The 13,147-nt window shown below is 40.1% G+C and overlaps 2 protein-coding genes across 3 annotated transcripts in view; one reads left to right on the forward strand and one right to left on the reverse strand.

Annotated features, from left to right (window-relative positions):
* LOC134664070 (mitochondrial fission 1 protein) overlaps positions 1-3,983 on the reverse strand; it is a 29,606-nt gene extending 25,623 nt beyond the window's left edge. Inside the window, exons 1-5 of one of the 2 annotated variants that reach the window (XR_010098199.1) lie at positions 3,827-3,983; positions 3,642-3,755; positions 2,435-2,605; positions 683-819; positions 229-330 (exon numbers count right to left, since the gene is read on the reverse strand). Coding sequence is in view for 1 of the 2 variants with exons in the window: in XM_063520660.1 (XP_063376730.1) it covers positions 697-819; positions 2,435-2,605; positions 3,642-3,755; positions 3,827-3,871 (453 nt within the window). In the remaining variant the exon portion in view is untranslated. Of the gene's footprint in view, positions 1-29; positions 331-682; positions 820-2,434; positions 2,606-3,641; positions 3,756-3,826 lie in introns of those variants that run through there. The other variant, XM_063520660.1, reaches the window with a different exon arrangement.
* Positions 3,984-6,801: 2,818 nt separating this feature from the next.
* LOC134664061 (ubiquitin-like-conjugating enzyme ATG3) lies at positions 6,802-10,803 on the forward strand. The gene is made up of 7 exons (XM_063520631.1): positions 6,802-7,001; positions 7,297-7,485; positions 7,790-7,900; positions 8,683-8,832; positions 9,120-9,278; positions 9,707-9,834; positions 10,047-10,803. Exons 1-7 carry the CDS (start codon positions 6,930-6,932, stop codon positions 10,198-10,200), a joined length of 963 nt encoding a protein of 320 aa, XP_063376701.1. The 5' UTR covers positions 6,802-6,929; the 3' UTR covers positions 10,201-10,803.
* The last annotated feature ends 2,344 nt before the right edge of the window (positions 10,804-13,147 follow it).

Below are 13,147 nucleotides of genomic sequence, written 5' to 3' on the forward strand. Positions count from 1 at the left end.
GCAAGATTATATAACATACTGACCATATCAAAAACAAAAATATTTATTTAATGGAATCCATCGACACAACTATTTCTAATCATCATAAATAACAATACTCTTACAATTAAAGTGCCTAAAATTAAAACCGTAATTACGCATATACATATAAATATACTAAGCTACGTTCGACAGAAACACAAAATCCCTGGAGCGATCCTTATTTAATTGGTGTCAGTCTAGTTTGTTGTTTGTTTGTTTGTATGTTTGTACAGTGCACTAAACAAGCCCGTTTACTCCTGGCGCTTCTTCTTGGTGAGGAAGTAATGAATGCCGACCGCGACATTCATTCTGAAACCAACAACAAATACTAATTACAATTTTGAATCGCAAGCAATATTTATTTATATGGTATGGTAACTAGATGGCGCTGTTATATATGTATATTGTATATATACCTGTATATCATCAATGAATTTTTGATAAATGCTATTACACAGTATTACAAACACACAGTTAGAGTCCGTTTAAGATATTCCTACAACAATTTTGCATGAAACAGATTATGAAATTGCCCTATAACGGTGCAATATAGTAGTGGCCGGGCAAGGCCTCTGATGCCGCTTTTGGTAGTAGGTAGCTGTATTTATCAATCTTATGTGCTTTTCTAGCATTCGCAAAATACGAGACGCTCTATACTCACAGCATGGCCAACTGCTATTTCTTGGAGGAGGCGAGCGCGATGCCGAGCCCGACGAGGCCGCCGATGGCGATGACGGCGCCGCCCGCCACCGCCATGCCGATCAGCCCCTCCTTCTCCATGCGCTTGTTGATTTGCCGCTGTAGGTAACACAGACCACAACACTTCACAACTACTAATATTAACCACCATACATTAGATTTAAGCGAATTGACACATCAATGAAAGAACATGGGTCAAAATCATATAAAGAAAAAACATATATCTATTTATATACAGGGTCATTTTTGGACCGTTAGCCATATTGTGCGAGGTGATTAGGTAGGCCATACTGAACAACTTTTTCTATGGGACCAACTCCGAAATCCCAAAATTTTTTTTTGCCGTTTCATATAGTTCGTTTTTTTAGCATTAGAAATAAGGTAAACAAACTTGATGTGTCTTTTAATTGAAAAACACATTTTAAAAATAAGTTACGTCAAATATGTAACAATTATGAACCTAATACGATCATTTATATTCTTCGATAAGTAATAGTTATTGATTTATAAAAAGCGTTTTTCAATTAAAAGATATGTCAAGATCGCTTCTTTCAAGTTCTTACTAATGCTAAAAAAACGAACTATAGATTTTGGTCGAGTGGATGTCGACATTTTCTATGAGAAGGCCAAATTTCAAAAGTGACCCTGTGTGTATACTCGTATATACATTTTTTTATTCTATTTATAGATTTTTAGTTTCAATTGTGTATCGGACGGCAGTTAATTTTACTATGACTATCAGATTGATTCTCTTTGGTATTATAAAACAGACAAGCACAGCCTAAGCTAAGGTTAAATAAAGAAAGGATATTTTTATGGTCCTTTAGCGGGTTGCCTTAGGGATGAGCAGAAGTTGAATATTTAAAGATTCTTCAGGGACAAAGTCTCGAGCAAGAGCCCAGTGTTTTTGCATGCATGGCGTCATCGTCAGCGTCATGCGTGTTTCTTCTCGTATTATGTAAATGAGTTCGTTGATAACAGCTACAATGCATGATAAAATTGATAAAATAGTGACATCATCGCATTTATTACGTAACCCTATCGAAGGGCGATTCCAGATAAATCACTCCATTCGAAACTTACTATAGAAGACTATTCATCATTGTCTAAATGATAAAATAATATTTCAAGTGTTACAGCAAAATAATATCCTAGCAACATCAACGCTACCGATACCGCACGTTTGTATACCACTCTATAAACATTAATAGTGTTAGGATATGTTCACATATAATTAACGGCAATATATATATAATAGCGACATTATTTTCGTACTTTTTACAGTAATATTAACGCACTTTCTATTTTATTTATTTAAATAATCAAAAGTATGCACCTTCTTAGAAAAAACAATTATCATACTAAACACACATAAATATGAAGGTAAATAACTTACAGTGCATCTATGCGTAATTGTGTTTATGCGAAAACATCTCTCGTAATTTTTATCGTGCTTGAAGGTCATAATCATAACATTGAATAAATTAGGTAAGTACCAATTTGTAGACACGATGTGAGTCTTATTTCAAAGAGTTAAGGTCTAACAATGGTAAATTGAGTGTGTGGCTTAGTCAGTGGGTTAGTACCTACGTCAATAACATCCTCTTATTCGTGATCAGTGATAACTGACACGTAACCACGCTTTGCAACACACAAAGAAATCTAATATAATTTATTAACCAAGATTTAAAAAAAGACAAAATAAAAGACCAACCTCTAACGCCAGCACCTGCTGGTTGGCAGGCTCAATCTCCAAGAAAGCCTTGACGAAGTGCAGCGCCTTGTTGTACTCCTTGATGCGCGCGTTGCCGATGGCCAGGTAGAACAGGTAGTCCCGCTTGCCTTCGGGATGCGAGTTAAACAACTCCTTCAGGAGTAGGATACCCTGGATGTATCAAGTTTGTACAGGTTATGTGCAAGTTTTGGAGAATTTATAATTATTATTGCTATCTCTTTATTTATTATTTTTAAGGGCCTATAGTTTTTCACTGCTGGGAACAAGCTTCCTCCCTCAATTTCCGTCCATCTTGGTTTGAGGCCAGTTGTAGAGATATATGTCTATGTCATCCTACCATTGGAGATGGCAGGCCTGCCAGCTCTTATAAAATAAATAAGTAATTTATGCCTCAATCCTTGTAATTAATAGTATCCTTTCAACGAATTCCACATTTACGAGACCAACTATAGTATTCATAAAATGCTGAGTGTAAATCTGATTTACTTATACAAGTGTAAGTTGTCATTTGGATAATCTTAATGAAAACTTGCAAGTTATTTCCAGTCTCATGGTCATGTAATTTGGCATACCATTTTGATTTTTCAGAAAGGCCATAATAATAAACTAATTCCATTAAAAACATAATTATAAAACATGTCATGTAAGCCTTTTGTTTTAGGATTTTTTTACAACTCCCACTTTGGCATGGCATGGTAAATATTATTTTTCTTTTTTGCATAAGCTTTGTAAACCTCTGTGACCTCCTAAACGATAATACACAACCCATAGGTTTAAAAACACTGTTTTAAGGTTTCAGTCAATAAGAAACTCATTTTAAGTTTTGCCATTTAAATAATAATTTAAATAGGGACAAAGATATATATTGAATCCAAAGTCCAATATAATTGGAACAATCAATATATTGAAATTGAAAACAATAGTTTGTCTTATCATCAGTTCCCACAGTTTAGATAAGGCGTTACACGAATGACAAGTGCTCACAAGCCCTGTAGAGGACACAACAAGAATTGAAAGAATCAATGTTAAGGATAAAACCATTGGTCATTCATATGATTTATACAAAGTATCTATACTAATATACCTCATGTAACCTTGAAAAAATTTTATAGCGTCACACATAAGTATATTAACCTTCGAATCACGCGATTTGTGAAGAAGCGTTCTAATAATTTAGGTGACGCACCTTCTTGATGTCTGTGGGGTAACGGCTCCGCACCAGGCACCACGCGTACTCGAACTGCGCCTTGTGCGTGACGCGGCCCTGGTGCAGCTGCTCGTGGAACACTTTCTCGAACTTCTGCACAAACACAACAACTCAACACAATGCACCTGTGACTCACGCAAATATTGCACAAAAACAATCATTACTTGCAAATCTTCCGAGGAAACCACCTCATCCAGAACGTCTTCCATTGTAAGCGAGTGTTTTAGTTTACGATTATAAAACGATTTTATGAGATATCTACGGAGAAAATAACAATATCATTATTTTTGCGTTTATCAGTCGAAAAATCTGACGGTCGGTAGTGAGTGAGTATTTGTCAATTTTTTGACAGATCGTTTTTTTTTGATGATCTGTTTATTCGAATACTAGTATTTTTGCCACAGCTATATGTAGCATTCCGCGTTGCGTAAACACTCTATTTTGTTTACGCAACGCGAAAAGAGAAGAGTCGTGAAATGATCCAATACATTTCACTTCCCTTTCCATTATGTTATGTTATGTTATGTTTTTATTTACTGACAAATTTGGTTTGACCATCTATAACGTACATATATATACTTCAACACATAGAAAACAAAATAAGCGACGGCGACCTTAAAGGTGCCGCCCGCCTCCTTTTCTCTAGCGACGTGCTATCGCCGGATACCCCCGACACTCTTCTGGCCCTACAGACAAAACATCCCCCAGGTCCCACCACCCCGCACTTCTTGGACCCACCAACGGCAAGCCAAGCCTGCCTACAAATAAAAAACAGAGACGTAATTGTGGGTATCTTGTCATTCAAAATCGGTTCTGCTGCAGGCTTGGACGGACTCTCACCCCAACATTTAAAAGACCTCACTTCCCATTCCGTGGGCGACGCTGGTGAGCGTCTCGTCGAATCCCTTACTAAATTGATCAACCTCATGTACACAGGCAACGTGAACCCAGAAATAGTCCCGATCCTATATGGGGCAAATCTCATCGCACTCACCAAAAAGGACGGAGGGGTGAGACCGATTGCCGTTGGCTCTACTTTAAGACGTCTCGCCTCCAAAATTGCAGTCAGGTATATCATTTCCAAATTAAAACCACTTTTCGAACCTGTTCAGCTCGGTTTCGGTATAAAAGGAGGTTGTGAGGCAGCCGTCCATGCCTTACGTACTTACCTCTCAAATTCACCCTGTGATGTGCTGGTCAAAATTGATGTTCGGAACGCCTTTAACTCAGTAAACAGGGACACCTTGCTGACTGAAATAAAGAACAATATTCCCGAAATCTACAACTATCTCCTGCATTGTTATGCTGACCCTACAAATTTGATATACCATGAAAATGTTTTATCTTCTGAAGTCGGTTGTCAGCAAGGTGATCCTCTCGGGCCGGCAATATTCAGTTTGGCCATTAACCCAATTATTCAAAATTTAAAATCAAAATTTAACGTCTGGTACTTAGACGACGGAACCCTGGGAGGCGACATCGAATCAGTACTGTCAGATCTCTCAACTATAAAATCAAAATTTGAAACAATTGGTCTAGAATTGAACTATAGCAAGTGTGAACTTTTTATTAACAATACCTCTTTAAATTTTTCGGGTATAAAACCAAAATTTGATGTTCTTACACCTAACATTAAAATAATAGACAAAGACTCTCTCTGCCTCCTTGGGTCTCCTATCTTTGAAGAATCCTACTCAAAATTCACATGCGATACTACCTCTAAATTTGAAACTTATGAAAGTCGTCTTCTCGAAATTAGTCCGCATTTCGCTTTAACTATTATCAAATTCTGCCTTTTTGTACCAAAATTAATGTATGTACTTCGCTGCTGCCCTTTTACAAAATTTCAAAATTTATTAACTCCTTTGGACGACTTGATAAAAACTAATTTGGAATCAATTTTGAATCTGCAGTTCAGCGAAGAGTCTTGGACCCAGGCATCCCTTCCCATTCGCCACGGTGGGTTAGGGATCCGCAAAATTTCAAGTGTGTCTACACCGGCGTTTTTATCTTCCGTTCATAGTTCAGCAACTCTCATAGGTAAAATCCTGAGGTCCTGTCCTCCAAACTATGAGATTACTGGCTTAACGGAGTCTAAAAACGCCTGGTCCATCGCCTGCCCGGGTAAGGATTTTCCCGAAAATCTAAATTCGCAAAGGGCCTGGGACGACATACAATGCAAAATTACTTATGACTGTCTTTTAAGCCGCAGTACAGGTTCTGCACGCGCCAGACTGCTAGCAGCCGGTTCCAGGGAGTCCGGTGCCTGGCTGCACGCCTTCCCGTCGGTGCATACCGGCACTTTCCTGGAGCCGCACACTCTGCGCGTTGCGGCCTGCCTGCGACTCGGCGTCCGGGTCTGTGCTCCACATAGGTGCCCCTGCGGCACTGACGTCGACGCCTTCGGACACCACGGGCTCTCCTGCCAAAAGAGCGCCGGCCGCTTCTCTAGACACGCCGCGCTTAACGATATTCTCCGCCGGTCTCTTACCAGCATCAACGTACCGGCTCTTCTCGAGCCTCCTGGTATTATACGAGACGATGGTAAGAGACCAGACGGAATGTCACTAATTCCGTGGAAGATGGGTCGGGTGCTGGTGTGGGACGCCACCTGTGTGGACACCCTAGCCCCGTCTCATCTCCACGGCACTACTGGAAAAGCCGGCGCGGCAGCAGAGGCGGCCGAAAAATTAAAAAAGACCAAATATAGGGGTCTCGGCCCCGAATACAATTTCGTACCTTTTGGTGTCGAGACCCTTGGCCCGTGGGGTCCGAACGCGTCTAGCCTTTTTAAGGACCTATCAAAAAGATTAGCTGACGCCACTGGTGACCGTAGATCTGGCAGCTTCCTCGCGCAAAGAATAAGTATTGCGATACAGCGAGGAAATGCTGCCAGCATCTACGGCACCATGCCGCAGGTGGATATTTTATAATCTTTTATTTTAAGTTTAGTTTTATTTATTTTTAGATATAGTTTAAGTTTTGTAGGTTAGTTATTTAATTATGTTTTTTTTAAGTATGTATATAATATTAAGTACGTATGCACTAATAAATATTATACTTCATTGTTTAACCTAGCTAAACTTTTTTATTTAATTTCTGAACTGATAAGGACTGTCATTCAATAATGTCAAAACTGTCAAACGAAAAGTGCTTTTACGTACGGCAGTTTAATATTCCATTGTCCGGCTAAAGGTAATATTTGGAATAGCCTTTTGTTGGCACACAAAAGCCCATTGTTCCTCGTCCAGTAGGCAGCGGGCTACGATGCAAAGTGTCATCAACACGGTGAAGGGAACCGCCCTGGGCGTCGCGGGGTACCTCACTCCCGTCCTGAAGGTGGGTTTATCTCACGTACTGCTGTTGACTTCCCGTGACCGAGACGGTATCAATATGTAAATTAACTTGATTAATTAGAATGTAAACAACGCTGCGCAGGCCATGGTTCTAGCGTTTAAGGTCGCATTTGCTTTGTGACACGCTATTTATGTGACATTTATCAATATTTAATGTTACATTGATTACTTAACTAATTTTAAATCCTTATCCTTCTAACTACTTTTATGCACCCTTTCACTGTACGTACGTAGGTTTACTGTTAGTGCAAAATTCACATTACTAATTTCTCCAATAGGAATCAAAGTTCCAAGAGACTGGTGTGCTAACCCCAGAAGAGTTTGTGGCAGCGGGAGACCACCTGGTGCACCACTGCCCGACGTGGCAGTGGGCCAAGGGCGAGGAGTCCAAGATCCGCAACTACCTGCCCACTGACAAGCAGTTCTTGGTCACCAGGAATGTGCCTTGTTACAGGAGGTGTAAACAGGTAAACGGCTTAGCATTTACGGTTGGGATCTGTACTTATTGTCTGAGAACAATTTTCATCTATGCTATTGCTTAAACAGTGCAAAAAGGCCACAATCAAACCAATGACAATCCAAATTTACACTTATAGCAAATATAATTCTTTATGGGCTAACTATCAGAAATAATAATAAAAAATATGGAAATATTGCAGATGTTTGCCGAATATTTGCTATAATTGAACTTCAGCTGAGAGTAGAACTGTGGTATCTGTAATTTATAATGTATATGTGTGTCTGTATATAATTAAAATATATAAATTGTAGATAGAGTACTGTGAAGATAAAGAGAAGGTGATAGAGGATGACCAGGATGGAGGAGGCTGGGTGGACACTCACCATTATGACACGGCCGGCTCACCCACAGTTGAGGAGAAGGTTTGTACACATAAGGCTTTGATTGTACGGGTGTGGGTGCTCATGCTCATTATAGATATATCTTGTTCTTCATTGTGTTAGCCCGGGGCTATATAAGTCTCCAAAGCCTATGTATCACTGCGACCATCCCTGATCTATTGTGATTGCCACCTACTACAACTCTCGATCCAAACCTGCAACTTGAAACAGCTGCAGGATCTCTTTGATCTCGAGAGACTAACTCCTCCGGGCACAATATGTGTCTGCCCAGGATTAAGTCATGTGTATGCATTAGGCAAGGGCATACTGTGAGGATGTGCAAGGGTGTCTCCTCTGCCTCCATACAGAGTCTGCACCGCCCCATGTCACGTTTCCCCATAGTGTGCATGTGCTTATGTAGGCCGCAATGCCCAGTAAGCACCCTTACCAATTTATATATTGGTATATAGTGATGTCTCATTTGCTTACTACCGCAACAAGCATATTTGAATATGGGTGACCTAAATATTTGATTCCCTCTGATTTGTCACTTTTAAGATTATTTGGAAGTTTATTTATGAGGTCAGAGAAATGATTTTTCTGGTATTATTATAATTGAGCTGTGTTTTAATAGTATAACTAACTTACGAAAGTTACTACTCAATCAGCGTGCATTTGTACCAATTTGGTATTTAATGACAAATGGGGCAAATAGTTGACTGAATACTTATTTTGTACTTGATGCTTGACTGGTGCTTTGTTTGGACCTTAAAAACTATTAAATATATACGCATTTATGCAAATCATGTTTTTACATCTGTCAGGTGTGTGAGATGACCCTAGAAGCGGCCGACACAGGCGACAGTGACGGCGAGGCGGGCGACCCTGAAAATGATGATGATGAGGAAGAGGATGGCGAGGCTGAAGATATGGAGCAGTTCCAGGAGTCAGGGCTGCTGGATGAAGTGGACCCTGTAAGTTTTACAACGATTTCGCTCCGTACTGTCATACTGGAATGAGAACGAAGTAGTTCGTGCTCGCGGCGATAAGGTTGCGCGCTCGCGGCGAACTCACCGCGCGCTCGCCTCGAACTCGCTGAGCGCTCGCCTCGCTTTCAACTCGCTCGCAAATCGCCAGTGTGACCCCGCTCTTATTACAAATTTTACATAAACAGATTCATTATATTAGAAAACAAATCAAATGTTATAAAAAGAATTTGCCAATCACGAACTAGAAGTTATTTACCGCTATGTGTGCTTAGTCGACAGACCTCGCCCCACGGAAGGAAAGCAAGCCCAAGGAAGCCAAACCATCTCGCGGTGACGGCGACGACATAGTGCGAACTCGCACATATGATCTGCACATCACGTACGACAAGTACTACCAGACGCCGCGGCTCTGGCTAATAGGATACGACGAGGTGAGTCACGGGGTCGCCATGTAAGGAGGGCAAGCCACGTGGGCACGACATCATGTATGACAAGTAGACCCAGCGGCACTGGCTTATAGGTACGACAAGGTGAGGACCAGAACCACTACCTACCTACCAGGCGAGAAGATTGTTTAATATTTACAAATTTTAGATACAAATTACTCTGTAAAAATATGGTACGCTTTAGGAGGTTAAAACAGGGCATAATGGGTTTGCAATACTAAGGCTCACCAATGGGCGCATTGGGTAAATAATTCAAGTCGTAAATTCTCCTCTGTGGTTTTTTTTTGCTCTTTATTAACTGCAATTTTGCTATTTATTATCATGTTTTAAGATTATTATAGTATGTGTGAATGTCATAAAAAATCTCATAATTATTTGACACAGCAATAAAAATTTCACTATCATATCCCTAGAACCGGGCGCTACTGAGCGTGGAAGCGATGTACGAAGACGTATCAGCGGAGCACGCCAAGAAGACTGTTACCATCGAGGCGCACCCGCACCTCGCGGGGCCCGGCATGGCGTCTGTCCACCCCTGCCGGTAATTACTGCATCCTTCACATTTGTAAAGTACCTTTTTTAAGTGTGAAGGAATTTAAGGAAATATTGAAAACAGCTAAATGTTTTCTATGTTATTTTATTGACATTTCGTTACAATATTTATTTTAGAACTGTAATGAAAGTGTTCACATAAATTTGTACAATGTCTACAATCTACACAGATTCATCCTATAATATGTATGATATTTCCAGACACGCAGAAGTGATGAAGAAAATAATAGAGACAGTAACAGAGAGCGGCGGCGAGATGGGCGTGCACTCGTACCTCATCGTGTTCCTCAAGTTCGTGCAGACAGTCATCCCCACCATCGAGTACGACTTCACGCAGAACTTTGCCATCAACTAGGCTCTTATATTTATATTTGATCTAGCCGATGGAGCGGCAGGGGCACGACTGAGAGTGAAAATCCGATTAAATAATGAATGTTTTGAAAGACGGATGCAATCAGGGCATGGTCTCCTGACAACTGGACACTCTAGCGCTATGACCTTGGAACCTAGTGTTGGTGTTGTCATCCTTTTTCCACAATGTTTGTACAAAATGCCTTTTGTCTCAGAACATAGTTCTTGGGGGTTTTCTTTTTTGTGGTGTGGCACTTTCAACTCTGGTAATAAAAAAATTCACACAAAGTTTAGGGACGGGGAAGTACGTATATTTTGTAGATGGATTTACTCAGTGGTACCTATTTGGGAACCTGAATCATAAGTACTAACGATTCTAAAAAAGAAACACCCAAAAAGGAAGTTCGAGGAGTAATAAAGTTTTATATACGTACTATTTGGGAAGCGACGAAATTTAGTCAGACCAGACGATGCCAGTGTCGTCTGTATGGATATTGGTATATACTTTTTGAAGCTCACGCAGTCGTTTCTATCATGGAATATGACTTCAGTTTCTCGCAACATTTTGGGGGTATTCCGACGTCGCGTGACCGCCGCCATACATGACACGGGGCCTAGTGGGAATGATGTATATGCAGCGTCTGTTCCCACCTGTGCCCGGCGAGGACACATGGAAATACGCCGCCTTCGAGCAACACCGGCTTCCGACACGTCGGAAGGGAGGGGCCCAAGCGATATCTCGCCGTACAAATCTTTCTGCCATTTTTCGCGGGGGGAAAGGTGCACACAGTCGCATTTCTCACACACTTACATACAAAATCCAATCTGTAATGACGACACAAATACATAGAAAATGACACACGTCAAAGACAAATCTTGCAAACCTCGATCTCTTGTGTACGGACGAGTGACTAGTGTCACAACACGCACACTAACACATTTTCGTTGAAGTATGTCATTTTATTCTGAGAGATGAGAAGTCAGATTTGTCGCTCGACCGATCCGCAATTTGTACTGAGCGAGCAAAATCGATAAATCCAACAATTACTTGAGACTAAAATATAATAATTGTATTTAAATGTAATTTAACGTATGATATGTAAAAAAATATTACATGTGAAATGTAACATTTTCTTTTTGTAAATTTGATGTCCCCGACCTCTTTTTATAACAAAAAACCGAGCAAACAGGCATTTTTGTGCAGCAGTGTTCACGCGCGCGTCTGGACTCGGTCTAGTGAAAAATCCAAGTGCAACTAGTTTTATTACCCGCGCTAGATTAGATTGACGCGCTAATCTTGTACCTCGGCAGAGGGGAAATAGTGCGAATGCCGCCTCCCTACCGTGTTGCTCGAAGTACGCCACATTTTGCTATCATCCAGTCCAGTGGAATGCTGGCAGTTTACCTATAGTTGAACTTTGTAAGATAATGTTCGGTATCGCCATCGCCGTTTGGAAAACCTTCGCTGTAATTAGCATTGAGGATATTTGCTGAAAATGCTAAGCAATAATGCTCCTTATTCCTTAATGATAAAGTTTTGTTCGTTGTTGCTTTTGTGGTCGTAAATAAGGTCCGTGTTTACTTAGCAATGTTTTAACGGCGCCAAGAAGCAGTATCGTTTAGTATTTTTAGAATTCCAATATAATTTTGTTATTGGGGCATGATGTTGATGAAATAGTGGAGAGGGCTACAAAAACTTCAAAATCTTTCACAAAACATGACAGTTTACCATGAAATCTTGCCTCTGTTGACTTTAAAGAAACTACAGCCAGCAGCAAAAGTAATTAAGCGGGACAGATGTTCAAAAACGACCTACGCACTCTGTTATCAAATGTTGTGTCCATTTTGAACACCCAACCCGCTTAGCTGCTTATAATATGCTGCTCAGTGCACACACCACACACCATCGAAAGAGTAGTTAAGGTACAGCATTAAGATTTTAGAGCATTTATAATATAACTATCCCGATACCCTATTACAGTACAAAGCGAATTCTGCACAGACTTTTCAATGACAAAGTGTGGAAGTGTCCTCATTAAATATATGAACAGGCAGACAGGCAGAGCCACTAGGCCGAACCAGTCGTCAAACATCATAACTCATTTCAAATCTTCGACTCATTAGCTGCAAATATGAGGTTTATTGTGGCACTTTCTCACTTAGTCACGTCACGTCAAAGTCGGTTCCTCATATAGAGTGCTTAGACACTCGAATGGAATTATGCGCTGTATTTTGAAAAAGGCAGTGTATATATAAAAATGATATTTTTAGCCAGCGAATTTAGATGTTATATGATTGTAGTAATGCCATTGCAATAGTAGAGAATCTCTTCTCTACTATTAGTTCTCACTAATCACATTTATAACAGCTAGATATTAGTTATTTACATTAGTACAAAATATAATCGCTGTGGCCACAAAATAAAATAACCTATAGCTGTCCCTCGCTATGTTAATTTTTAAATCACAGTAAATCAATGTACACGCACCTAAAGCCTTACTTTTTATACAAAATCTTGTTTTTATGTATAAAATTTTGTTTATAAAAACGTGTTAATATTGTGCGCTTTGGGAACATTCCTACGTAAGGTTCTGTAGCTGTTGCGATCGCTGATAAAAGATTGTGGTTTTAAAGTACCATCGCCCACACTGTTAACTGTCCATCGGTGGACCTTATTACAAAAGGCATAAGGACTACCGATGAATAGTTAAAAGAGTGTTTCTGTTCTGTTTGTACTTACACATTCGATTATTAATGTGCGTGTTATTCGAATGATGTTACCCCGAGGAGAAGAGAGCTGTAATTATTTACCAGTGGCAGAGAGTATATAGCAGTGGTAACAACTTGGTGGTATCACTGGGGAAACCCCATACCCACAAATGTACATATTTGAATCGATCGCAACGACTATGAGAAAGTAGTTTTATTATTCGGGCTTGACATACTAATGT

This window comes from Cydia fagiglandana, chromosome 4 (genome assembly GCF_963556715.1).
Source record: "Cydia fagiglandana chromosome 4, ilCydFagi1.1, whole genome shotgun sequence".
NCBI lineage: Eukaryota > Metazoa > Arthropoda > Insecta > Lepidoptera > Tortricidae > Cydia > Cydia fagiglandana.